The sequence below is a fragment of the Littorina saxatilis genome, linkage group LG1 (assembly GCF_037325665.1).
Source record: "Littorina saxatilis isolate snail1 linkage group LG1, US_GU_Lsax_2.0, whole genome shotgun sequence".
In the NCBI taxonomy this organism is placed as follows: domain Eukaryota; kingdom Metazoa; phylum Mollusca; class Gastropoda; order Littorinimorpha; family Littorinidae; genus Littorina; species Littorina saxatilis.
The window spans coordinates 59,587,108-59,615,042 of NC_090245.1; the positions used below are offsets into that span (position 1 = coordinate 59,587,108).

The following is a 27,935-nucleotide window of genomic DNA, read 5'->3' on the forward strand; positions in this document are numbered from 1 at the left end:
CGGTTTCGTTATAACCGGTTTGTTTTTAGTGATAACTAAGAACACCGCTGGCAGGGAAAAAATAAAATGTTCGTTATAACCAATATTTGTTATACCCGGTTTCGTTATAGACGATTCCAGCTATATATAAGACTCCCACTTTTCTCGGGGTAAAACTGGATCCACGTCTCTCTTGGAAGCCCCAGATCGAAGACATGGAGAAAAGGGGGATCAAGAGGCTTGCCTTGATGAAGAAGCTCTCGGGAACACATTGGGGGGCCAACTCCAAGATACTGAAGACTGTGTACACAGGAACAGTTCGCCCAGTGCTGGAGTATGGGGCAAGTGCTTGGGCAACCGCAGCCAAGACGCACACCAACAAACTGGACCGGGTCCAAAACTTTGGCCTCAGGATAATCCTTGGCGCCATGAAATCCACTCCTATTGCCGCAATGGAAAAGACAGTTGGAGTTGAACCCCTTGAGAGCCGACAGCGAAGCAAGCTTCTTGCACATGCCGAAAAGATGAAGAGGCTACCAGACCACCCCCTGCATGACAAACTAAAAAGCCTGACAAAGAACAGGCTAAAACGGAAAAGCTTGAACCATCTTGTCAAGGAAGAGCAACGCATGCAGGCTGACATCTTGACGGCAAACATCGAACTGTGCGAGAGACTTGATCCAACCAACTGGCCCCCAAAAACCCTTAAAGCTGAAGTCAGAACCACCATCCCTGGCATTACTGTGAAGGAAGACCAGAGTGACGCTGTGCTGAAAGCTCTGACAATGGAGGAGATCGACAAGCGCTACCCTGCAGCTAGATGGACACACATCTTTACCTATGGATCAGCTGAAGACGCCACAAGAAACGGAGGATGTGGCATATTCATCAAGAAACCAGGCCTGCCCCCAGTCTCTGTGTCAGCATCCGGAGGGAGATTGTGCTCCAACTACAAGGCTGAAGTTCTGGCACTCCACAAAGCCACAGAGTCCTGCAGTGGGAAAACCGTCCCAAGAAAGTTGTCTTTTTTTCAGACTCTTTGTCAGCACTCGCCTTGTGTTCGGGCAATCCAGACTCGACCATGAAACACCTGATGCAGAACATCAACACACTGGCCCAAACCACAGCGGTTGTCCTGCAGTGGATCCCTGCACACACGGGGATTGTGGGCAACGATCGAAGTGGCGGATCGGCTGGCAAAGGAGGGCAGCAAAACTGAGCAGCAACCCTCTAATCTCACTTACAGTGAAGCCAGGACCCTAATCCGAAACAGGCAAAAATCCACCTTCAAAAAGAAAAACAATGGATATGATCCACACGAAGATGCCCTCCATCAGCTCACTCATCACGAGCAGACCATTGTCTTCCGCCTCCGGACAGGCCACTGTGGACTAAACAGCCACCTAAAAAGGATCGGCATTAGACAGTCAGCCCTGTGCCATTGTGGAGAGGCGGACCAGACACCGGACCACTTCCTGCAGACCTGCCAACTCCACTGCAGTGAGAGGAAACATGTCTGACCCACAGGGACATCGCTGCACACCAAGCTATGGGGCAGCACTCAGGACCTGGAAATGACAGCCCACTTCGTCAACATCACGGGCCAAAGAATCTAGACACAGCCATCGTCGAACGCTGAAGAAGAAGAAGAAGAAGAAGAAGCTGTATATATGTGTGTATGCACAAAAGCGTAAGGTTGGTATGTTTTTTTTAGATACATAGGTCAGACTGAAGGGTTTAAACTCAAGGTGTTAAAATAACATCAAAAGCATGCCATGCCAGTTTTTCTGGGGGCAAAATAAACCCCCACTTTTTCTTAAGATATGTATCCTTGAATCGTCCCTTAGTTTGAAGGACTCCTCTTTCTGTGTGAACTTCACACTATCTCTCTTCACGCACACACACACATGTACACAAACACACACGCAATTTTAAAGGCAATATTTTTATTGAACGAAAACGAAACAGTACAACAGATAACTCATCAAACTAAAAAAAACTGTGTACAAAGTCAATCACTTGCAAGTATGTAGGAATTTGTTTGTTTATTTGTTGCTTAACGTCCAGCCGACTACGCAGAGCCATATCAGGACGAGGAAGGGGGGGATGAAGGGGGCCACTTGTCAAGCGATTCCTGTTTACAAATGCACTAACCCATTACTTGTGAAGTATGTAGGAAAAAGTTATGCTAATGTACTGGCACTAACTAACTTACTGGCAAAATACAATTCATCAAGGCCATAACAAAAGCTGGGATGAGAGGAAAATAAGATGGTCAAGGGATGGGGGAGGGGGTTTACCTAGGGGAGAGAACTAGGATGTATTATGTAATTTTTTAATGTATTTGAAAGCCATTGTAAAAATCAACACATGAGCATAGAAGTGCAAAATACAAATGCAGTTATCCCTGAGTTTGTATTAAACTAAAGAGTGGAGAATGAATGAGCTTATAACATAAAAAGGGGATGGGAAAGGTGGGGGGTTGAGATTGCATAAAAGTTTGACAGTTTTTTTCTTCTGCTTCATTTATAGAGCATTTCAGGTGCAACAATTCCTGTTTTACATTTACAGTTAAGCTATTTAATTTGTGTGTTAAGGGAAGGTAGAGTCAGAAGGAGAAAAAAGGAAAAATTACTGAAACTCCAGCAAGAAACCAGAGAGGAAAAGGAAGACTAAACCCACTTAAGAAACCAGAGTGACTGAGGAAGACTCAGCATGGCAATGAAAGAACCAGAAGGGTCAAGTATGAAAACATTGGTCCACTAAAGAAACCAGAAAGAAGAGAAAGACTCTGACCACTAAAAAAAATTAGAACAGAAGAAAAAGAAAAATTCAGTCCATTTAAGAAAGCACAGAAAGAAAGATAGACTGAGCCCAGTTAAGGTGAGAAAAGAAGAGAAAGAAAGACTGCCCGCTGAAGAACCCAGAACAGAAAAGAAAAAAAATTCAGCCCATTGAAGAAACAAGAATAAAGGAGGAAAAGTTCAGAAGAATAGGCTCCTTGTCAATGATCAAGTTTGCTTATGTTGCTTTGGCTAGATATATGACAGAACTGTACTGTTCTGCAATCTACTTGGACTGCATCATTTAAATACTTTCTTTCTTTCTTTCTTTCTTTATTTGGTGTTTAACGTCGTTTTCAACCATTCAAGGTTATATCGCGACGGGGAAAGGGGGGAGATGGGATACGGGAAAGGGGGGAGATGGGATAGAGCCACTTGTTAATTGTTTCTTGTTCACAAAAGCACTAATCAAAAAATTGCTCCAGGGGCTTGCAACGTAGTACAATATATGACCTCACTGGGAGAATGCAAGTTTCCAGCACAAAGGACCCAACATTTCTTACATACTGCTTGACTAAAATCTTTACAAACATTGACTATATTCTATACAAGAAACACTTAACAAGGGTAAAAGGAGAAACAGAACCGTTAGTCGCCTCTTACGACATGCTGGGTAGCATCGGGTAAATTCTTTCTCGTCCCAACCAATATGGGACTCCCCCTAACCCGCGGGGGGTCCATTTAAATACTACAGTTGCCAGAAACTGTGAAACGTGGGAATGTCTCAAGCAGCATAACCTTCTCAATACAACTGTTCAATTATGCAGTGAAGACAATAATGGCCAGTAAGCCTAAATCTGTTTGAATAACCATTTCATATAATAACATGTCACTTTAGATGTGAATAAAGCTGTAAAAAATATCTTCCATTATTTGCTTTCAATTCATTAAAACCACTATAATGGCCTCACTGCTAAAATCCACCAACTGCGCATCATGACAATATTATTGATTGCAAGATAAATGTTTGTAAAATAGACATCAAATTCACAAAAGAGCTGTCAAATTATCAATGCATTGGTTCAGTGATTTTCTCGTCACTTCTACAAGAATGAAGATACAGTATACATACACACATTATATTGAAAGTGCTATTGAAGACATTACTGCCTACACTAATGTAAAGTTGTGCAAAGTTACATGGCTGACTAGACACAGAAATTATTTATATTTCCTTATACTAGAAAATTTAAAAAAAATATATATATATAAAATAATGCATCCATACTGAAAATCAATCCAATAAGATTTAAAACACCAATGTAAACAAAAACAACAACAGACTTCACTATCTCGAAGTTGCATATTACAATCCTATGCAGCAAATATTATTAACAACAGAATTTAATAGGTCAATATGAGTTGACCAAGTGCACATCATTAAAAGACAAGAAAACATATCTAACAGAAGCACAGCAGGACACATCGATGTCGATTCAAATCCCAGTACAACGGCGGTACCTTGAAAAACGGAATACTTATTTCATGGCAGTATTCAAGACAACAAACAGCAGATTAGAGCAAATCATTTTTCAGGAAACTAACAAACAAAACCAACGTAACTATAAAATTGCTTTAACTGTAAAATCCCTAGCAAACGCCCACCCCCTACTTGTACCCGAAATCTGTGCGGAGGGGGGGTGGGCGTTTGCTAGGTATACACCCCTTTGCAAGATAAAGTGTCATCACATGTTCACGAGAGAAAAAAAAGTGATACAACATGTGATTTATGCAATTTTTATGAAAAATAACACACCGTTTGTTTACACAAATAAAGATCAACGTTCTGTGATAGAAAAAAAGAAGAAAAAAACGGCGAACCATCGAACAGTGTGCACAAATCGTAGATAAAGGAGGCCGACTGTCTTAAAACACATTTTTTTTAAAGCAAAAAAGGGGTGGGCGTTTGCTAGGAAGTGACCCCTCTGCACAACTTTTGGCCAAAAGTGGGGGGTGGGTGTTTGCTAGATACTGGGCGTTTGCTAGGGATTTTACGGTAACATCACAGTGTTTACAAGTGACCACTCAAAACACCAGATTGTTTTCTCTTTTACAAAATTGATGATAAAAACTAAAAAGAAAATTACACACAAGCATTATATATCAGACCTGTTTACCCTGACATTGACCCATGAGGAAGATTTGAAGGAAAATGAGGAAGATTTTCCACTTCATGCGGAAGATTTTTTTTGAAGCCACAAACTCGCTCTAAAGCAATAAAACACACTCTTTTTTTCATAATTTGCTGTCTGCAAAGAAATGATCAACTTAATTCTACATTACATGATAGCGTCATTGTATATTTGAGATGTAGTTTTCGGAGAAAGCAAATAGAAAGAAAAAAGTGATCGAGAAATGACTGTCACACAGCGTGCAGTAAGAATGGCTTGGTCCAAATTTCCTGGAAACCGTCAAGTCCGGATACTTCTTTGAGTAATCTTCTTTCCATTTCTGATAATAGATTCTCTTCTTCTCTGCCCCACACGCACTATCGCGCTCTTCATCGTCAGTTTCGTGTCGGTGTTGTTCCTTTCTTTTTGGAGGCATTTTGCAAAAGGACACCAACAGGCAACACGTGTAACCAAAGTCCCGGAAGAAGACACCGTTCTAACCGGAAATTGACGAAAGACGTCTTAATACTGAGAAAACTATCGCAACTTTTTACCGAAAACATCACAAATATTTTTTTCTCGAAATCGTGCCAAATTGCGGAAGATTTCAAGCAGTGCGCGGACAAGCGGAAAGACGATCTTAAATCCGTAAAACTTCCGCCCATTCCGTAAGAGTAAACAGGTCTGATATATATACAATTATATTCAATGCAAGAAGAATTGTCATGAAGTATACAAAAAACTTAAGACACCTTAATAATTTACATATCTGACATTAAGTACAAGAAAGTGAAGAAACAATGAACAAGAACAGTGGATACATATAGATAGTATATTTTCAGGATTGTAAATGATTGAGGTAGATACAAGTTTTATTGTTCCGACGATGTAACTGGAAGAATGGAAGAATTATAATGCTTAGTGAATGTGCGTCAACCAATCTGAATCTGAAGAAATTAAGAAAATCTCAAAATAACATTCATTTTCATTTCAAAAATCATTACAGCTGGAAGTTCTGTGAACGCAGTCCAGAAAAAAAATACAAGATACTAAACCATGTTCACGATGACAGCCAAATGAAATTCTCCGCAGAACATTATAATGCTTATAAGCATCAAAACATTGTGGACTAACACTTCGCAACAGCCTAAATCAAAACAAACAAACAATAACAAAAACAAAATGCCTGAACCTACTTGTGTCATTGTTATACCAAAAATCTATGCATAAAATGAATTGATCGTCGGTCAGAAATCATAATCGAATTGTGACCAACAGTCCTTGGTTTATATGGGTTGCGATCATTGAAAAGTTTTGCATAAATCAGGTACAAGAAAAAATGGTGTGTACCACTGACAAAAAAAAGGGGGGGTTGCAAATCACTCAGCATGACTTCTCTAGTATTTAACACTTTCTACCTCACCAAGCTTTTTTTTATCCGAGACCAGCTGTGCTGCAGCAGGTCACTCAGAATTGTAGTAACTGTTTAGTAACTGTGTATGAACACGCTGGAATGCAGGCATTAGATCGACGTTACAGGAAGCGACTGAAGCTAACTGTCTGAGCGAATATATCCGTACCTGGTCAAATAGAGCCATATGAGTGGGTACGGATATATCCGTACCTGGGAGACAATGAGATATGCCACAGAGAGAGGACCTGATGATACTGTCAGAAACTGCAAGCTTGTATTATAAAAACAAATAAAAACTTTCTAAACTGACAAACATAATAAAAATGCAATGACAAAAAGCAGAAATGACTAAGACTGCAAAGTGCAAACACTAAAAGAGAGGACTAGCTAAGCACCACACACATGAAATGATTCTTAAAGTGGTGAAAATACTGGATCGCCAACCACCTGTTCTCTATCCCGGCAAACTGACTACCAGGGATCGCGTTTACGCACGATTTTTGCGTATTTGACGCATTTTAAAAGTCGCTGACGCGTTTTTTTCGCCGCGCCGCGTAAGCCATATGCAAAAATATTGTAACTTTTTCTTGTCTTCACGCAGCGATTTTGCTCTGACTTAATAATCACCCGATCCTGAAACTGACTATAGGGCTCCAGAAGTGACGACACACATGAAATCTGCGCGTCAAAACTAAAGTCCGTTTCTTTTTGCATCGAAGTATCGCAAACGAACGTAACGAGGGTATTACCAGATAATGTCTTGTCGGATAATGAAACAGACATTAACTGCTCTCCCATCTCGCGCTTCCAAAAGGCGGAAAGTGTGTCTAGTCGTATTAGAGCGGGAAACAAACTCGCAAGGCCCGAAGGTTGGAGACAGCAGGGGTGTTATTCGACAGGCGTGCGCGGAGTTCGACAGGAAAACTCGCCGTATTTAGGTAAGGAGTGTCTTTAAGTCTTTCGTGCGTGTTTTGTTTGTGTCTGTACCTGTTTTCGTAGTACGCAAAAATATTGGTCCGTGACGCGGTTTTTTCGTTTCGTTGCGTATGACTTACGCGTTTTTTAAAAAGCTAGCGCGATCCCTGGACTACTGCCAGGCTATCCAAACAAAGAAAAGAAAAAAAAACTCTGACCACTTGCTTTGCTCAATTTTATCCTTGAACATGTAAATCACTCATTACAATTGAAAACCTAAACGACAGACTTTTAGATAGATTTGCTACTGTACATCACAAGACATCATCTACATCCAAGCCTTGACCATTTTGTACAGATTTTAACCACTTTAGGTTAATTTTTGCATGTCAGACAATTGATGTTCTGCGCAACCAGGATTATTTCAAGTAACTCCGCCAGTTTTGTGACAAGGTTCAGCCATAGCTCCATGCTACAAACACTAAAACTGCTCCTTCTCTCCAGGAAGCGTTATGCCCTGGATGCTTGGCCAAAAGATTCAGACCTGTTGACGCCTCAAATGTAAAAAAAACTATCGCTTTCTTTCCAGTCTTGTGCATACTGAACCCCAGGGACACCCAGATTACACCAACTCGAGAAGTTTACAATGCTGAGCCTCCACAGATATAAACCTGGCCCGCAAACTCACACACATCCATTGATAAATTACCCAGAACTGTCGCATGGAGCCAAACAAATGTAAAAAGCCTTTGTCCTTAACTGCTTGACCTTAGACCTCCAACCTCCTTTTTATCTGGGTGCTGGAAATGCACCCTCAGACTGAGCCACTGCTGTTACCTCATGACTTTGCCCTAGCTTATGATTAGCCTATGTTGGGACAAGGATTTAAAGATCTATCCACCCACAGGTTGGACTGTTAACCAGGGTGAAACTGTTGCTGTGCAAGACTTTCTTCTGTCGCCACTAGGCATGAACATTTTAAGATCTAACTGCCTAGAGGCTGGAACCGTAACATGGGGTCAAACTGTTGCTGCTGTTGCATATCGCCAGCCTGGTTCATACCTTGGCCGCTTGACCCCTGGGGTGGCATGCCAGGAAACACAGATGATTTCATGTCAGGATACACAGGCATGGAAGCGCTGGGATCGTAACCTCCAGGCATCTGTTTTGCTGCGTCAGGCATAAAATTCCCCGGGGGTGAAACCATGGCGGGGAAGTTTCCTGCACCTTGCATTTGATTGCCGGGTGGGTACTGACCAACGCCTGACATGTTATCTGGGTACTCTGCATACCCAGCGTTGTTGGGGTAGCCTAGCTGACGCCGGAAGTCAGCAAAGCCTGGTAGACCTTTCTGCTGCATGCCGTACTGGTTGGCACTGTCACTGTAGTCTTCCTGCGAGTTCTGTTGGAATTGCTGTGCAGCTGCATGGTAGGGAGTGGCGTGGTGGCCCGACATCTGTCCTGGAAACACAGGGGCCGAGTAGAAGTTCCCGCCCTGGTTGTTCTCCGCCTCACCGCCATCTCGGTTCTGCTGGTCAGACCTGATGACAGAGGCTCTGCTGGAGCCTGCCGCATTGTTGGTGTTAGTGATGGAATTCTGTGAGGCCCTGTTGGCGGCTTGCATGCGGAGAGCCATAGCTCGTTCTGCAGCCTCTGTCAGACTGCTCCTGCCTCCGTTGCTGCTGCCTTTAGTGGGGGCTGTTCCCTGAGTTGCTGCCTGCATGCCAAAGTGGATTGTGGCTGCAACAGAAAAGTGTTGTCATGTCAAAGTTTGTATATATGGCCTTGGCTCAGAAATGGCGTCGAACTCCACTTTCCCCCCACTCGGGTTATTCATGGCCTAATTTCTGTGAACAGAGCCACAGAAGGACAACGGGAAGAGATTTCTTGGATCTAAGACATGTTTACCTTTCCGTTTTCACTTAAAGTCGATAGCCGATGTTGTTCTTTTGGTCGCTGTGACGCAATTTGTGCTAATTATCGGCCGAGTTTTCTCGATTTGTTTGTGACATTTTACAGTGGGTCTAATTGGATTAATTTATTGCGATAGTGTTCGAGGACATAACATAAAAAATGAAGTTTTCCTGTTCTGCAAAGGCTGATGAAATCATAGAGTATCTTTCGGGCAGAAACGGTCAATGCATCGCCGAGTATTTTCCGGAAACAAACGAAGTGATGTTCATCACGTATTGTCGTAAGGAAACACGCGGATGAATCGTTCACTACAATGAGTTATCAAAAAATACAATCGCCGTTGTTCACTCAAATATTTGATGAGACTAGACCCGAGTATTATTTGCTGGATCAAAATTCATGGTTTGCGTTGTAGTTTGTACAGAAAATGGCTTCATAGGTGAAATGTGTCAATTTGCTGTAAGATGCATCGTGATGAACTACATTTTTGATCGGACTAATATTTTATCGGAAAGGTGTGAGCGGTCACATTCCATTGTTTTAGGCGCGAAATCAATAAAGGGTGAAGCGTCATTGTGAATGAAGTCGTCATGGACGAAGGAAATAGAGAACGTAAAGGTAAATGTTTTGCTGTAATTGTGTTATCTAGCGTGATGAACTGCGTGGCTATGAATAAATGTTTGTAGTTTGTTAATTTGTCACAATGCAACGATGTTTGTTTTTCTGTATTGTTTAGCAAGTACTTGTGCGTAGTTTCCGATCTTGAGACAATTTTCAATTCGATTCCTACATGTGAAAAAAAAAATGTGTATCGATCTTTTGTAAAGTGATGAACTTACATTTTATAGAAACAATTTAATGAAAGACTGGAGAAATAATCATAACTGGCATGATTTCACCAATAATTTAAAAAAAATAAAACCGTCAGCATGTTGTTATTTTGATAGACAAATGCAATGCCTAATGTCGACGTAGTTCATCACTTTTCAGCAAATAAATTACACTGATCTAAAAGTTAGCGATTTTTGTTGTTATTTTAGAAATCAGTCATGAAAAAAATGCCTTAATCTAATTGTTTACCACGGATCTTCATATAGTTTTGATAAAATCAAACTTATCTCCTAGAATTACTTAATTGGCGTAGTTCATAACCTTACAGCAAGCATCTATTGCCAAATGTGTGTAAAGTGATGAACAAAGGTAACTTTTTTTTCCTTTGTCATTGATTGGAATTTTTTAAACAGTTACCTTTTACTTGTGTCAAGTTCAAAATCTGTGATGTTCAACTAATTACAAAATGTCTTCAAGTCACATGAGCATGCACAGTTCATCATCTTACATCAGATCTCTGCAATCTGATTTGTGTAAAGTTATGAACAAACACCAAAGTTTTCTCTATCTCACATTATTTTTTTGAACATATCATATTTGGAGTATTTTTAATCTTAAGTCATATATATTCTTCCATTTTCACTTATTTTGCTTATGTTCTGTCACCAAAGTGGTTTGCGGGTCTCATTATGTGTTCATCTTGTGATGTAAGGTGATGAACATTTTTCTTATTGGCGTCACTAAATCTTACTATGCTCGGTTTTTTCCTCCAATGTTCTATATTTTATGTCTGCCACCTAATGTAACTTGTTTAATGACATGTTAAATGAATTATGCAGACAGGACAGTCATTTATGTTCAATTTTTTGACAAGTTTGCTGTAATGTGATGAACATCTCCAGTTTTCATGTGATAACTTTTGAGTGCTTCAAGTTACAAGGTTTTTTTTTGCCATTGATGTTACCCTCCTTTGATGTGTGTGTTCTGGATATGTGTATTGTGTTCTAGCTCTGTTCCGTTTGGATATTAATATGTGAAATGTGACCTTGTCACGCTGTAAAGTGATGAACAGAAAAGATGGATGAGTAATTTATGTAATTGTTTCTTGTTCACGAACTTGAATTTTGTCTCGTTGATGATAACATGATAATTTATGTCACTTGACATGATGTTTTAGATGACTTTCTAGATAACGTGCGACCTAAGTTTGATTTTCTAGTTTTTGTACTGAATAGAAACTTGCTGTTCATACAATTCAACATTTCATTGCTTTAAAAGTAAATATTTGCTTGCATTATCACTCTGAAATCTGCTACAGATGCTAATTGGTACATGAATGTGATTCCATGTATATTAACTGATAATTCTGTAAGTTTTTGCTATTTTTAACGGAGGCCCTCACATTGTTGTAAGGTGATGAACTGTCCTGCTGTTTATTTTTGTCGGGAACGTAATTCCAATTACTTTATTTTGAATTTTGTACATATTTATCCTTTTGGCTTCCTTTGTCAATTTACAACTGAAATTTGTAAGCTGTTTATTCAGGTTTCCTTTTAATTGGCATGTTTATCTTGTGACATGATGTAAGTGTGATGAACAGCATGTACGCACATTTTTGTCCACTGTTAACACAATAAATGTCCGATTTCTTCCAGACTTGTTGGGTTGTCTTTGTCATCTTTTTCTCTTTGAGGTGCAGTTTATAAAAACAACATTTTCTGAAAAACACTTTTTGTCACAGTTTCTAGACACCAATTCTGAGCCAAGGCCATATATGTAAAGTGCTGTTCACATGGCAGACTTGCAACCAACTTGTCACCAACTTTAGTCGTTTAAAATTCGCTCCCAAGTCATTGAGGCCGAGTCGGCGAAAAATCTGCCATGTGAACAGCCCTAGCGATTTATAAACGACTCGTGCCAGACTCGTCAGCTACTCCAAAACTCAGTTGAGCACTGCCCGACTCGGCCGTGATTCGTCAGCGATTTTGTCCAGACTTTTCTTATCGCGCTCACTGATTGGTTAGCTCTAGCCTTCCCTTCTCCGGAAAACAACGAGGACGTCCGGACAATCCCGAAAGGATTCTTACATTTATCTAAACCAAAACAAAATTTTTAAATTGTTAAAATACAGTACAGATCAGCCTCTTTATTTGACACTAGATGGTTACCCGCTTCGCCGGGAAGAAGTAGAGCCGAATACCAGGCTGCGCCTGGGACCCGGCTGTGCCGGGTGTACGCCGGCTTTGCCGGCGCACGAAGGAAAGGAGATAAACGCGCAAAACACTGGAGACCTTCTAAAAATAGTAACGTGCAGTGACCTTCTAAAAATAGTAACGTAGTAACGGGAATATGGATTGACGCCAAACGGAGGAAGGGAGATAATCGCGGCTGAAAACATTGCAGAAGATAAGGAAGAGTTACTGGTAGTGGATCCAGACCAAAAAAACCAAAATCGGTTCAGCGCGCACAGCGCTGCGCGCTGAGAGCACGTGTTGAAATATCTCATCGACCAGGTTGTGTCCAGAGTGTACCTGAATATGATCACCAAATTTGAAACAGATCCATCGAGAACCTTGGCCGCGCATCGCGCACAGACACACAGACAGACAGACAGACAGACAGACAGACACTAGTCGTATATATATATAGAAGACAAACGCAAGTGTTCACATAATAAAATCGGAGCTTACTTTTGCTCCTGTTCAAGGTATCCTCAGAACCCTCCGAGTCACTGGCTGTTTCTGATTCCTCATCAGAACCATCCGCTGATCCCTGCTGCTTCTGTGCACAGACAAAAGAGGCTGATTAATACAACTCTGCTCTCATTTCTCTCGAGCATTCTCCTCTTGTTGTACAACTGTTAAGTACATCATCGAGTCTACATTCTTTCTTTTCCCAAATAGAAGGCATCATACATGGTTATGAAATCAAAACTACACTTCAAACGTGTGCATCTGAACAAAAGATGCATTTGTACAAATAACCGGTAAATTAATGAAAAACATTACAATGAAATATACCCATCATACCCAACCAAGGCATACACATATATATGAGATATACTAGGAAAACAAATTAAAAGAGAAAAAGACTAACCTGCTGAGTGGTAGGGGTGCTGGTCATCTTGCCGTCAATGAGGTTGAAGTACATGAGGAGACCGGAACGCTTGTGCTCTTCAATGTGCGTGATGAGGGCCTGACGCAGGGTGAACTGCTGGCCGCACATGTGGCACTTGTGGTCCCCAATACCTCCCTGTGGCGTTCTGCCAATGCTGCTTCCTGCCATTCCTCCTACTCCTGCTGCCACCACTGGAGACAAAAGCATTGGTATTGGTATCATATCGTTCCGTGATATTACGCTCATGGACATTTCAGGCGGCTTTGTACCCGGGGAAAGCGAGCTGACATTAATTCTTTTCGTGCATGCGTCCATTCATGTTTCCAAGCCCTGAGACTTTTCCTGTGAACTTCGGATCTTTAGTGTGATCATTCATATTATTGTGATAATTTATTCATGCACATGGGGGTGTTCGGACACAGGAGAATCTGCACAAAGTTGACTCCGGGAAATAAATCCCTTGCCGAACATGGGGATCAAACCCACACCAATAGCGACAACTGGTTTCAGACTGAGCTATCTCCCCGCCCCAAAAGAAAAAGATATGTCAAAAATTTAAAGAGCTGTGTCATTGTCATGCAGGACAGATCAAAAACCTTGAAGCTATTTCTTTAGCATTCTGATGTCAATTTGCTTGCTTTGATTTTTTTTCTTCTGCATATTGCACCCTGGTAGGGTGTGTGTACAGGTTTCTCCTTTTACCCTTGTTAAGTGTTTCTTGTATAGAATATAGTCAATGTTTGTAAAGATTTTAGTCAAGCAGTATGTAAGAAATGTTAAGTCCTTTGTACTGGAAACTTGCATTCTCCCAGAAAGGTAATATATTTAAAAATTTTAGTAATAAATTTTCATTTGATTAATATACTTACCCAACTCACATATAGCAATTAACTCTAGTTCAGTGCTGGTAACGCTGTACGCATCCCCTTGGTAACAAGGGAAGCCCCTCTAAAAAAAAGAGTGACCAATACCCATAAGGCCATATTAATACATACTTCCGACTTCCGTATGCGCGCGCATACGCCGCCATATGCATCATTCCAAAAGAAGCCCAACTCACTCCCCTTTTTTAGAAATCCACCCCCCACAGCGGGGAGGCGGGAGGGAATAAACGATGTGAGTTGGGTAAGTATATTAATCAAATGAAAATTTATTACTAAAATTTTTAATTAAATTACATATCTTACCCAACTCACATATAGCAGATTGCTACTATAGGTGGAGGGCACTTAACCCAATCAGGAATTGAGAATCTGTCCTGCCGCTAACAGAGCAGGTAACCCAGAAACACATCCTATCTCAATGCATAGGCATCTCTGAGATAAACATCAATGAAAAACCTTTCAATAAAGCCAGCAAGCCGACTCAAGAACTCAGTTCTGCCAGGAGACCAAATCGAAGAACAGCTAGAGTGGAAGCCCAATCTCTTGCCTCATGAGGCCTAGCTGTAGTAAAGGGCAAAACTGCCCTGACATCCCCTGCCTGACTCTGCCACCATACATAAACTTGTCTAACTATGGTGGCACTACACTACTCTCGAGAAGTCTTTAAAGCGCACCATAACGAGTGAGATAAACAGAAGTTCCTGAGATTCCGATCCAGTGTGCAGAGTCCTTAACGGAAAACTGTGGAGGGCTGTAACCGTACAAAAATGTACATCAGAATCTCCAAGAGCCATAAAAATGCTCAAGAAAGGAATATTGAGTCCGTGCTGTCCGAAGGGGGAGGACCGACTGACTGCCCCCCCCCCCCCCCCCTCCTGTCTACTGCCACCACTTGAAGGCATACCTGAACACTGTGGCAGTCCATCTAGGCAAGGTTGACCTCAACAAGTCATTACCCCTACCAAAGTTGAAAGACATTCTTTCTTCCTTTATATAAATTAATCAGTGTTTAACGTCATATATAACCGTTCAAGGTTAAAGGGCGACGAAGCAGAAAGATAAGAACAAGAGCCCTTAGATTTAATGATCTCAAGCAATCCGTGCAAGTCAGAAAAAAAAAAAAAAACCCTTCAAAACTCGAACAGATCAAAAGGCTAAATATGGCTCTAGGGGAGCCAAAATAGTGATTAAGATTTGAACGGTGAATCAAAGTTGGTAACTCCAGATTCCGCTTAAATGCCAGAAAACCCAAAAGAAACCTAAGTGCCATAGATCAGTCTTTCTCCGAAAATCTGTCTATAGCAAAATTAGCAGAAAAAACACTTACTCCCACTTCTCACAGAAGCTACCCGAGTAAGCATGGCCGATTTCCGTGTTGATCAGCAAGGCTAGTTAAGTAAAAGAGTCAAAGAATCCAATCACAAAAACCCTAAAACTAGGAGCAAAGTCCAAGAAAGGACTGAAGATCAGCTTTCAGCAAGCCTAAAGTAGGCCCTCTTAAACTTGCTGGTTATAAAGCCACCAAGAGAAAAATTAGCACTGATATCACATAATGTCTTAAACAAAGACGTGGGAGAAAAAGAACGGAAAGCCAAAATAGGTGGCTCGCCACCTTCATTGTACCGAGAGAAGAGGAGTTCTATCCGTTAAAACATAAGCCATCTGTTCCAAGCCAGACAACAAGACAAGTACCAGTCCAGAGTTGACGGGCAGAAGAGCCCGAGCAACTCAAAAATATCCTTACAGTAGACACCCGTGAGAAACGAGTGTGAGCAAAACCGGAGCCCTCTTGCCAGCCTAACGAGGTCTGGCAACCCAGAAAGAACGGGCCCATACTGTGCGACCGGCAGGCCGCTCAAAGTAAAACAAGAGTAAAAATTTCCATGCCCGGCAGTCGGGCGACGAAGATAAGCAAAAGGCGATAGTACCAAAAGGCAAAAACTCATATTAGAAATTTCTCCCATTCCCCCGAAGGAACAAAAACACGTGGTCAAAGAGAGTCTGCTCCAAGTGGCCATTTGGCCGACAGACTTAGAGAGTCCGCCCAGTCATAGAGACTCTCATGAAGGTACTTCGCTGCTAAAAAGATCTCGTGATGGTAACACCACCAAAACCTCTCATGTTCCGTGAGGAAGCGATAGGGAGTGAGAGACCCCCTTTTCTTGATGAGAAAAGCCCCCTGTGGAGTTGTCTGCTTGAAACAACACATGTTCCAACCCTTTGTTCTATTGCTTAACGCCCAACAGACCACAAAGGGTCCTATCAAAGCTGAGAAGCCTTAGACATCTAATGTGTTCCAGCCCTGCACTCCCAGTTACACCTGGAGTAAAGGACTTCTATCAAGGGCCGCTTGCACAATCTCCAAGAGATCCAAAAACGGCTCAACAAACGTATGACTTAGAAAAAAGATCAGAACCCTGAAGCTCTGAAATACCAAACGAACCATGAAAGAGAACCAAAAGGGAGGCACCCGTGTCTCCCCCCACAAAGAGGGAAACCTAATCCCCCCCAGCCGCTGTGTTAAACACAAAGGCGAAAGAAGAGTGATGCCGAGAACTAACTTCCAGTTGACATAACTGCCACAAGTGTGAAAGAAAGCGTGCTTTTGTGTGCCTACCAACACCCACCGCTAACTTGCCTCAGGGGGAAGAAAGGTGGATATTTGACACAGAACCCTGCCACGAACGCGAGGGTAAGGAGACAAAAGATAAAGTCGAGAACGGCGAGCCTGAAGCCTTATTTGAAAACAATAAAAAGCCAAGGCCTGCCGTGCGCTTTCCTTCTGCAGTGAGCTTTTAAAGATAGAGAAGAATCCCTGTGCATAGAAGCGAACTCACAAAGAGGACCTTCAAGAAAAGAAGAGATTAAAGTCTCGCCAAAAGAACAAACCTTTTGAAAGAGACCTACACCCAGGCTAAAAGCAAAGCTACATCCTTCGTATCCGCGTCCTGACGGAACACAAAAATATCCAGATAGGACGTAACCGCGCACGAGAGAGAGCAGAAACAAGATTTGTTAAAAAGCGGTAAATGTAAAGGAGTGCGGCCATAATGAAACATAGCCAGGAGATCCTTGTTCTGACAGAGAGACAGTCACTCCTTGCTATTAACATCCAGATGGATGTTCGCCAAATCCGGGGAACCCAGTGGCGGTTCCGTAGAAAAAACAAACGAATAAACTACGTTCTTAAGCTTGGAGTAAACCGAAGCCTACGGATAGCGATCAGCGAGTGACTCGCTGCCTGAGCAGAAGACGCAAGCTAAAGCCCCGCCGCCGCAGGAGCTAAGCCGAGCGTTGCCCACAAAGGAAGTGGTAACAAAGGAGCCTCAATTGTGAAAAAACAAATTTCACCAGCCCAAACGACCCCAACAGAGAATCCAAGAACATAACATTCTAAGATTCCCTTAAAAGGCTCAGGTCAGCTGAAAATGCGCAAAACGCGGCAAAGCTGAAGTATGAGCTTCCCCACTGAGATGCCAACAAAGGCAGAGATGGGGCAAAAGCATCGATTGAGTTCGCAAATTGATCCTAGGCAAAGGCAGATGACAATGCTACCGCTAACCCTACAGGGAAAAAGCGCGTAGTAACCTCTGCCATCCAAGTAAACAAAGATGGCAGCTTCGCTGAAAATCAACAAAGAGGCGTCTCCATCTGCCTCAGAAGCTTAGTCTTCCAAATCCTCATCATCCCGTACAGTGGTATTCTAACCATCTACAAAAGGATGAGAGCCGGAAACCAATCCCGAAAGAGCAACACTTGCCAAAAGGGAAAGGTTTGGAACAAATTTCCCAAAAGCCGGAACTCCAAAAGGATATTCCATCCACCTGCCTCATGCCAGCTGAAAGCCTGGAAAAGGAAGTGGATTTAGCCTGAGTAACAGCAGAGGAACCGCAACAACGGAACCGAAAGCCGAAGACTGATGAGCGCCAACTACCAACACCACAGTGTTAACGGCAGAAGGCTAAACCATCCTGAAACCGGAAGCCACAGCCGCAAAAGCGTTAGCAAAATCGGCCACGGATTGGCAAATATCAGAACCAACCGGATGCCTAAACATGCACCAGAAGATCCTATTGTACCTTGAAGCCGCTTAAGCCACCAGTGCCACTGCACTTGACAGCCTAAACGGCAATTTGAATTCAGTGCAACCACCTCTGCGGAAGCACCGTCTTCTGAACAGCCGACTGGCACTCCCGTGCCCTCCGGAAGCTGACCCCCTGCTTGACTCCCATAGTCAAACAAAGAGCCAGCTATACTGTTCTCTTCCTGCCCCCCGGGCGGAAGCAGAAGACGCACACCCTTACCGCATTCTAAAGAAGCGGGTGGTTGCGCAAATCTTCCGTTCGCTCTCCAAGGATCCTAACCGCCACCGACCTGCTGCCAATGCAGTCAGAGCCAGCCTCAGCTTCGGAACTTTCACCCACAAAGCCAGAGCCCGGAGTTACTTTCTCTTGGAGACGCTCTACCCTTTCCCCGGAGAACCCGGATACTTGGGTAGAAGACATACCTTTAAACTGGTGTGAACCACCGGGAACCGGAACACAGGCCACAAGCGAAGGCGTGGTCCCATCATCCCATTCCGCAAGAACATCAGCCTGAGACACAGTAGCAGACGGCGCAGGCGAACGTTGGCAAGAGACGAAACCCCCGTCACACCGGAAGCGAACGCATCTCCGCCCGCATGGAAGCGATCTCCCCCGCCAAGGAAGAAACCTGTGAACTTAAAGAGAGCAACAATGTCGCCACGTCCGCAGACGCAAGACCGGGAAACACATAAACCAAGGAAGCCTAAGCGGGCTTATCCACAGGAGAAACCTTGTCTAAAGGTTTAGCCGTCAAAAACGGAGTAGGAGGCATGACGACCAAAACATCGATATTTTTTGCAAAGACAGTACATGAACCGAAACACAAGCCTGTCCGGAAGCCTTTGCTTTCCCAGGTGTTTACTTTATCGGCGGAGAACCAGCAGTTACTCGTTTAGACGACTGCCGCTTCTTGGCGTTAACCGCCATGACCAAAAACAACTCACGAAAAATTTTGTAAACAAGAAAATTTCACAAGTTCAATTTAAGGTCAAAAACGCCCACAAACACAAGCAAAAAACAGAAAGATCTCACCTCAACATGTAGAGACGATAAGACAAGCAAGAAGATACCAAGAGGTAAGTGACCAAGTCCGTAGACGAAGTGACAGATGGCTGAACAGGGGCTTCAGGGGCGGGGATATAGCTCAGTTGGTAGCGCGCTGGATTTGTATTCAGTTGGCCGCTGTCAGCGTGAGTTCGATCCCAGGTTCGGCGGAAATTTATTTCACAGAGTCAACTTTGTGTGCAGACTCTCTTCGGTGTCCGAACCTCCCCCCGTGTACACTACATTGGGTGTGCACGTTAAAGATCCCACGATTGACAAAAGGGTCTTTCCTGGCAAAATTGCTTAGGCACAGTTAATAATTGTCTACCCATACCCGTGTCACTTGGAATAATAGGCCGTGAAAGGTAAATATGCGCCGAAATGGCTGCAATCTACTGGCCGTATAAAATTTCATCTCACACGGCATCACTGCAGAGCGCCTAGAACTGTACCCACGGAATATGCGCGATATAAGACTCATTGATTGATTGATTGATTGAACACAGCCAGAGCGTACAAAAACACGACCAGTCCCACTGCTCGCTGAGTATGGAATGATGCATATGGCGGCGTATGCGCGCGCATACGGAAGTCGGAAGTATGTATTAATATGGCCTTATGGGTATTGGTCACTCTTTTTTTAGAGGGGCTTCCCTTGTTACCAAGGGGATGCGTACAGCGTTACCAGCACTGAACTAGAGTTAATTGCTATATGTGAGTTGGGTAAGATATGTAATTTAATGTACTACGTTGCCAGCCCCTGGAGCAATTTTTTGATTAGTGCTTTTGTGAACAAGAAACAATTAACAAGTGGCTCTATCCCATCTCCCCCCCTTTCCCCGTCGCGATATAACCTTCGTGGTTGAAAACGACGTTAAACACCAAATAAAGAAAAGGGAGGGGGAGGAATGTAGATTGACACATCTTTCCATCCTGTTCTTTGTTTAATAAAAAGACGAGTATAACTGATATTTATTTACAGTTCAGCTGTACACCCACAAAATAATCTCTCTAACAGTCAAGCAAACTTCTATGAACGAACAAATGTGTTGGCATCAAAACCTAGCATTTTTTCTCTTTGACTCCAAGGCTCTGCTTCTCAGACTCTGCACTTACTACTAAACCAACCAACCAGGCAAACAAGCTCAACAAACAAGAAACACTCACTGCCGGGGCCAGCGGGCGTCATAGAAGCCTGAGCCTGGAGCTTCTGCTTCATGGCCCGTGCCGTGTGACGTTTCATGTGCTGGCGGAAGTAGCGCTGCTCAGCGAATAGCTTTCCGCACAGACCACACACATAGGGCGGTGACTTGCCGTGCGTGTGCGCGTGAGCATCCAGCTCCAGCTGGGAAGAGAAGGTGTCGCTGCAGGCCAGGCAGGCAAACTTGCGCTGTCCGTCGCCCCCGTGCGTGGCCATGTGAGCCTGAAGCTGTTCCTGCTTGTCAAAGTGCTTGCCGCACAGCCCACAGGCCAACACCTGGCCCGCAGCGTGAACCATCAGATGGCGGTGGTAGTGGTTCTGGTGGGAGGGAACCGTCACAGTGAGAAATAATAATAAATCTAAGGGTGTTTTAAATGTGTATGCAGTTGGAAGGTGCAACTGCAATAGGTAATCACTTCTGAACTGAGAAAGTAATCATATGTTGTAATAAGAAAGTTTAAAATATAATCTCCGCCATACTAACAAAGCATACAACACTGTATAATGAAGTCAATAAGATAAAATCTCTGTCAAACTGACAAGGCAATGCTCCTGCATAGTCTCTTTTATTACTGTTTACAGGATTATCAAAATGCCCTGCTTACAATTTCTAAACTAGGAAAATAAAATAACAAAATGTAAAAATCCCTAAGGGATAGTACACAAGGATCCAAATAAATGTTGCCATGCTCGAAACAAGAACAAACCAAACAGAACAAGTCGCGTAAGGCGAAAATACAATATTTAGTCAAGTAGCTGTCGAACTCACAGAATGAAACTGAACGCAACGCAACGCAGCAAGACCGTATACTCGTAGCATCGTCACTCCACCGCCCGTGGCAAAGGCAGTGCCCGTGGAATTGACAAGAAGAGCGGGGTATTCGTTGCGCTGAGAAGGATAGCACGCTTTTCTGTACCTCTCTTCGTTTTAACTTTCTGAGCGTGTTTTTAATCCAAACATATCATATCTATATATTTTTGGAATCAGGAACCGACAAGGAATAAGATGAAAGTGTTTTTAAATTGATTTCGAAAAAAAAATTTTGATAATAATTTTTATATATTTAATTTTCAGAGCTTGTTTTTAATCCGAATATAACATATTTATATGTTTTTGGAATCAGCAAATGATGGAGAATAAGATAAACGTAAATTTGGATCGTTTTATAAATTTTTATTTTTTTTTACAATTTTCAGATTTTTAATGACCAAAGTCATTAATTAATTTTTAAGCCACCACGCTGAAATGCAATACCGAAGTCCGGGCTTCGTCGAAGATTACTTGACCAAAATTTCAACCAACTTGGTTGAAAAATGAGGGCGTGACAGTGCCGCCTCAACTTTCACGAAAAGCCGGATATGACGTCATCAAAGACATTTATCAAAAAAATGAAAAAAACGTTCGGGGATTTCATACCCAGGAACTCTCATGTCAAATTTCATAAAGATCGGTCCAGTAGTTTAGTCTGAATCGCTCTACACACATACACACACACACACACGCACGCACACACGCACATACACCACGACCCTCGTTTCGATTCCCCCTCGATGTTAAAATATTTAGTCAAAACTTGACTAAATATAAAAAGACAAGAAAAGGCACACCAACCTTCTTGGCAAAGCATTTTCCGCACTGGTCACAGACAAACTCTCTCTCCCCAACATGTGAGGCGGCATGGACTGTCAGCTCCTCCGCTTTCTTGAACGTATGTCCACACAGATGACAGAAGAACTCTTCCTCCCCAGCATGCATCTTCATGTGCTGTTTAAGGCTGAAGGCACGGGCACATTCGCGGCCGCAGACGGTGCATTCGTGGCTTTTATCACCCTGGTGTTTGCGCTCATGCACGGCAAGCTGCGACTGGGAGCGGAAACACTTGTCACAGTGCTGGCACTGGTACCGCTGGTTTGATGTGTGCACTCGCTGAAAGACACCGCACTTCACAATAAAATAATGAATCAAGTGATTGATTGATCACCTCTAAAAAAATCTTAAAAAAGTAAAAGCATATCAGGTAATAATCAAAACTAGTCAGATTTCTTTTTTGAAGAGTGTTAAACACAGCAAAACCTGTCGTTGTCTATACGTCCCTGAAAAAAACCTTTCTAAATAAAAACAAAAAACAATCCTCTAAAAAAAATATTCTCCTGTTCTGAATGTGCAAGAAACAAAATGTTAAAAAAATTGGTTCACTTGGATAAATATATCACAGCTGGTCTAAACAAATATTTTGTGCCTTCTTTTCCTTGTTTGTTTGTTATGGGACCAACCTTGTGCTTTTCCTTTTCATACTGGGTAAGGAACTCAGCAGAGCAGATCTCACAGCGGTAGATAACGCCTTCTGACCCGTGTGTCTTCATGTGCTGCTTGAACGCACGCCAGTCATCATACACCTGTTCGAAATACAATTAAAAGAGAAACACATGAAATGCATAAAACACAACTACAGTTCTCCAAGAGCTAGGCAAAGAATATATTTCAGGAAACCCCATGGGGGTAAATAAACAAACAAAACAAAAACAAAACAAAAAGAAAAAACGCAAACTGTTTCAACATACTTGCATATCATAAGGCAAAACAAAAAGAACAAAACAACAAGTCGCGTAAGGCGAAAATACAATATTTAGTCAAGTAGCTGTCGAACTCACAGAATGAAACTGAACGCAATGCCATTTTTCAGCAAGACCGTATACTCGTAGCATCGTCAGTCCACCGCTCATGGCAAAGGCAGTGAAATTGACAAGAAGAGCGGGGTAGTAGTTGCGCTAAGAAGGATAGCACGCTTTTCTGTACCTCTCTTGTTTTAACTTTCTGAGCGTGTTTTTAATCCAAACATATCATATCTATATGTTTTTGGAATCAGGAACCGACAAGGAATAAGATGAAAGTGTTTTTAAATTGATTTCGACAATTTAATTTTGATAATAATATTTATATATTTAATTTTCAGAGCTTGTTTTTAATCCGAATATAACATGTTTATATGTTTTTGAAATCAGCAAATGATGGAGAATAAGATAAACGTAAATTTGGATCGTTTTATAAATTTTTATTTTTTTTTACAATTTTCAGATTTTTAATGACCAAAGTCATTGATTAATTTTTAAGCCACCAAGCTGAAATGCAATACCGAAGTCCGGGCTTCGTCGAAGATTACTTGACTAAAATTTCAACCAATTTGGTTGAAAAATGAGGGCGTGACAGTGCCGCCTCAACTTTCACGAAAAGCCGGATATGACGTCATCAAAGACATTTATCAAAAAAATGAAAAAAACGTTCGGGGATTTCATACCAAGGAACTCTCATGTCAAATTTCATAAAGATCGGTCCAGTAGTTTAGTCTGAATCGCTCTACACACACACACACACACAGACACACAGACACACAGACACACAGACACACACACGCACATACACCACGACCCTCGTTTCGATTCCCCCTCGATGTTAAAATATTTAGTCAAAACTTGACTAAATATAAAAACACACACACAAAAACTGGTTTCATCCTTCCTAAGTCTGGTTCAAAGGCAAAGACAACCAGATGACAGAGAACATCCTGCAGAGTTTAAAATACAACTATCAAAGGCTCGCCATCCAGTCTAAAGAACAGAAATGAAGCTCCAGGACTAACTGAGGGAAGACAACTCTATAATGACAACACTGGTATAATATAGCTAAAAGTAAGAAACAGAAGAAATCCATGTCTGTCAAAATCCACATTTGTAAGTTTCACTAGCTGTGCTCCCCTGATGTGTGCATGGTTTATGACATTGTAAATATGATTAATCAATTTAATGGCATAGCATTTAGCAAATAATGAATCATGAATAGAAAAGAAAACAATGAAAGCAAAACCCACCTTTCCACAGTCCACACAGTTGAAGGGCTCCCGCCTTTCAGCATCATGAATGATGGAGTGAATGTCCAGACGTTTCTGGCTCTCAAACAGCTTGCCACACTTGAGGCAGCAGAAGTTCTTGCCGTCCAGATGACTCTGCATGTGGTTGCGAAGTCGCTGGGCAGCGTGGAATTGACGTCCACATACCTAAGAGACAAAGAAAAACACTGAAAAATTTTCATTGTTATTCATGGCAAACTTAACATTTTTTAGAAAGCATCTGTTTCATTTCCAGTACATGTTTTAAACAAACAGTATGAAAATTATAGAATGATGTACATGTATAGCAAAAGATGAAAATGATTAAATTCAATCCAAACTTAAGTTGCTATTTATAATATTACTCGTTTCTACCTCTTTCAAAATGAGTAAACAGAATTATAGTCTTATCTCTTGCATATTACTTATTTATTCTTGATTTTGGAATATTTGCAGTCAAAGATTAATTTAACCTTTCTTGGTTTTTTTTTATTCTTGATTTTGAGATTTTATCTTTTCAATACCTGACAAGTGTGCTTCTTTCCACCATTAGAAGTGTGCTTGGCCTGATGGTACAGGTAAGCACGCCAGTTGGCACACTCATGGCCGCACGTTGGACAGGCAAAAGAGTCCTTGCGATCTCGGCTGTGGACAGGCTGATGGATGTTAAGCTTGTGCTGAGAGGTAAACAGCTTCCCACAGGTCTGAAAAGAATATGTGTAAATATATATATTTGTCAATAGTAGGTTAGCAAATGGTTGAACTTAAAACTGTAGTGAATGTTAAAAGTTGGTTCATTTGTCAAGCTTAACACTTTCTACCCCACCTATGTTGACCAAAGTTTTTTTTAGCCGAGACCAGCTGTGCTGCAGCAGGTCACTCAGAATTGTAGTAACTGTGTAGAAACTGTGTATCAACACGCTGGAATGCAGGCGTAAGATCAACGTTACAGGAAGCGACTGAAGTGACTGTGGGTACGGATATATCCGTACCAGGTCAGATAGAGCCATATGGTCAAGAGTACAACAGAGCGTCGAGTGCCTGTATCACGAGTTGGTCACAAAACTAGCCTTGTAAAGGCAACCATTCTACATAAACCTCAATCAAACCTGTTCTAATCTTTTCAAAATAAGTTGATTTCAATATGCATGTCTTCTTGTATTCAAATCTGTGTCTGTTGAGTTATATCTGTGGTTTATTTCAAAAATGTTGGTTGTCGGCAAAAACCGAAACGTGACACAATTCACACACGTACACTTTAAAGCTGCATGTTCGCTTTACCAGAGACAAATTAAAACTGGATCCATCATATCATGTTATGAAAAACAAAACAGTTCAATGCTAGTTTACTGTCAGGACGAACGACTGACCGGCGATGTGTATAATTGCGTTCAAAGGGCGGCTGCTTGCATGTAACCGTCGCGTTAGTTTTTCGTACCGAGTTCGTCTTCATTTTAACAACGAGTAGGAAGTCTCGCGTAGGTTGGAAACAGCATGATTTTAAAGCTACTGTCGCTGCCTTCATTTCAGCATAGGACTTTAAGCGGTTTCTTGATTCCACTCTACAAAGCAGTCCAAAGGAAAAATAATTGAAAACCGCGTAAATGTTTTGTTACGTTCATGCAACAAAAAACGATCCCTCACTAGGACGTGAACGAGATTTTGCGTAAGTGGCGGCCATTTTGAATATTGTTTACAAAAAAGCTGGTCACATTCTGTTTTGGTCGAAGCATCGATGGATCATTGTGGCGAAAATGCAGGAGGTAAGTGTTGCTGTTAATGGTTACATTCATGCAGTTTTGTCAGTGAAAAACATGAAATGCAAGTAAAGTGACCAAAATACGTTATCATTTTTACGTACAACGGCATGAACGTGAAAACAGTGTTAGCAGGGGTTATCTTAGTCGCATTTGGAATTGTGGAAAATGTTTGTTGATCTGTTATGAGCACATGTTTGTGAATGACCATGCTTACTTTTGGTGTTAATGTTTTTAATGTTACATGCGTGAATATGTTTGCTTTAGAAGAATGTTTTTTGCATGTTTTACAGCGAGAAGACCAATTTTGGACGTAGTGTTGCGAGATCTCGAAGGATACATTTTGTTTTTTTACCACTTACCATTTTTTTACCATCTTGACGCGTGATCGTAACTTAACACGAAAGTACATGTTAACATTACGTACAAACAAGTGCTGCATTAACTTTAGATTGGGGAAATTTGAAAGGAAAACAAATATGCAATTATCTGAACATTCGCATTCTCGAGGAATGTGGATGGCCCTGGTTCGATCTAAAACCTAAGTTTGAATGTTCTGTTCGTACGTAACCTAACGCAATCACAGTGACAACATGCCCGTGTTAGGTTACATGCAAACTATCACCTTGTTGATGGAAACTGAATCTGCAAGTACCTGTCTGATTTTTCAAGATGATGTGTTCTGAATGGCGTTAACTTCAGTTTGTGTTTTCGCCTGCACAAGGGATGTTTTAGTGATATGTGTTTGTAAGTAACTTTACTCCATAAAGAGTGGCGTTAAGTTACACTCATGCATTTTTCATCACACAAGTTTGGCATAGCAAAATCTATTGAATAGGAGCTTTTTAATACAAATGAATTGTTTGCTTCATGGGTAATGTTTGAATAATAATTGTGCATTATGTAACATGCAGTAATAAAACGTGCATGTAACTTAACACGACAAATGGAAAATTTCTTAGTAAATTTTCATTTGATTAATATACTTACCCGAATCACATATAGCATTTGACTACGTCTGAGATGCTAGGTACTGAAAAAACGCTACCCGTCTACAAATTATAAAGGGAAGCGACCCCTACCAAAAAAGGCTTGAATAGCCATGGTAACAGCCAGGTTCCTTGAGAGTTACCTCCCATATTGCTACTTCCTCTCTACCACCATGCGGCAACTCATACGGCTTTAAAAAGACTAAAACCATAAGCGGGGAAGGCGGGAGGGAATTCACTATGTGATTCGGGTAAGTATATTAATCAAATGAAAATTTACTAAGAAATTTTCCATTAAATTACATAGTCTTACTCCGAATCACATATAGCAGACAACATCAACATGGCGGTGGGCAAGAAATAAACTCAAACTCACCATCACATTCTGGCCAGGAACTGACCAGCTGCTATGAGCGCAGGAAGCCCGCGAGAGCCGTCCTGGCGAAGTGCAGAGACGTCCCGAATTCGCGAAGATAGTAATTAATAAAAATATCCTCGGAACGCCAATACGCAGTTGACAGCACATCATCGAGACGCTTGGAACGTAATACTGCGAGCGATGATGCCCATGCCCTAGTCTCGTGGGCTCGAGCAGAGTCCAGGGGAAAAGCAGGCAACCCCCCCCCCCCCCCCCCCCTATTTGTGCGACTCCAAATATAGGCTTGCCTTATCAGAGAAGTCACCCACCGGGCCAACGTAACCTTGGAAATATCTTTCTCCCGTGCTGTAAGGAGGGAGAGAAATAACAACTTCTGAGACTCGGAACGCACGGGCTGAGTGCGAGCTAAGTACAAACGGAGAGCCCTAACAGGACAATTGACCAAATCAGGGTCGTCCGGAGCCAACGCGTTGGTCAGAGCCTTAACACTTTCGCGACGGGACACTGATAAATCAGTAACAGCGCTGACACGCCCATGGACGGGACGCTTATAAATCAGTAACAGCCATACAGGGTACACGACTCGTG

At 42.0% G+C, this 27,935-nt stretch overlaps 2 protein-coding genes across 2 annotated transcripts in view; one reads left to right on the forward strand and one right to left on the reverse strand.

The window, feature by feature from the left end:
- The first annotated feature begins 194 nt into the window (after positions 1 to 194).
- Positions 195 to 1,595, forward strand: LOC138980635 (uncharacterized). The gene is made up of 2 exons (XM_070353582.1): positions 195 to 975; positions 1,507 to 1,595. Exons 1-2 carry the CDS (start codon positions 195 to 197, stop codon positions 1,593 to 1,595), a joined length of 870 nt encoding a protein of 289 aa, XP_070209683.1.
- Positions 1,596 to 2,005: 410 nt separating this feature from the next.
- LOC138975622 (zinc finger protein 585B-like) overlaps positions 2,006 to 27,935 on the reverse strand; it is a 40,011-nt gene continuing 14,081 nt past the window's right edge. Inside the window, exons 3-10 of the mRNA XM_070348356.1 lie at positions 24,747 to 24,926; positions 24,205 to 24,390; positions 22,613 to 22,735; positions 21,951 to 22,265; positions 20,305 to 20,656; positions 13,104 to 13,315; positions 12,698 to 12,788; positions 2,006 to 9,002 (exon numbers count right to left, since the gene is read on the reverse strand). Coding sequence (XP_070204457.1) covers positions 8,248 to 9,002; positions 12,698 to 12,788; positions 13,104 to 13,315; positions 20,305 to 20,656; positions 21,951 to 22,265; positions 22,613 to 22,735; positions 24,205 to 24,390; positions 24,747 to 24,926 — 2,214 coding nt within the window. The 3' untranslated portion in view covers positions 2,006 to 8,247. The remainder of the gene's footprint in view (positions 9,003 to 12,697; positions 12,789 to 13,103; positions 13,316 to 20,304; positions 20,657 to 21,950; positions 22,266 to 22,612; positions 22,736 to 24,204; positions 24,391 to 24,746; positions 24,927 to 27,935) is intronic.

What these genes read in the sequence shown, in the direction of transcription:
- LOC138980635 (XM_070353582.1), top strand. Translation starts at nt 195, where the DNA reads ATGGAGAAAAGGGGGATCAAGAGGCTTGCCTTGATGAAGAAGCTCTCG. An exon ending in CAAAGCCACAGAGTCCTGCA is followed by an intron (nt 976 to 1,506) that starts GTGGGAAAACCG and finishes TCTGACCCACAG; the next exon opens with GGACATCGCTGCACACCAAG.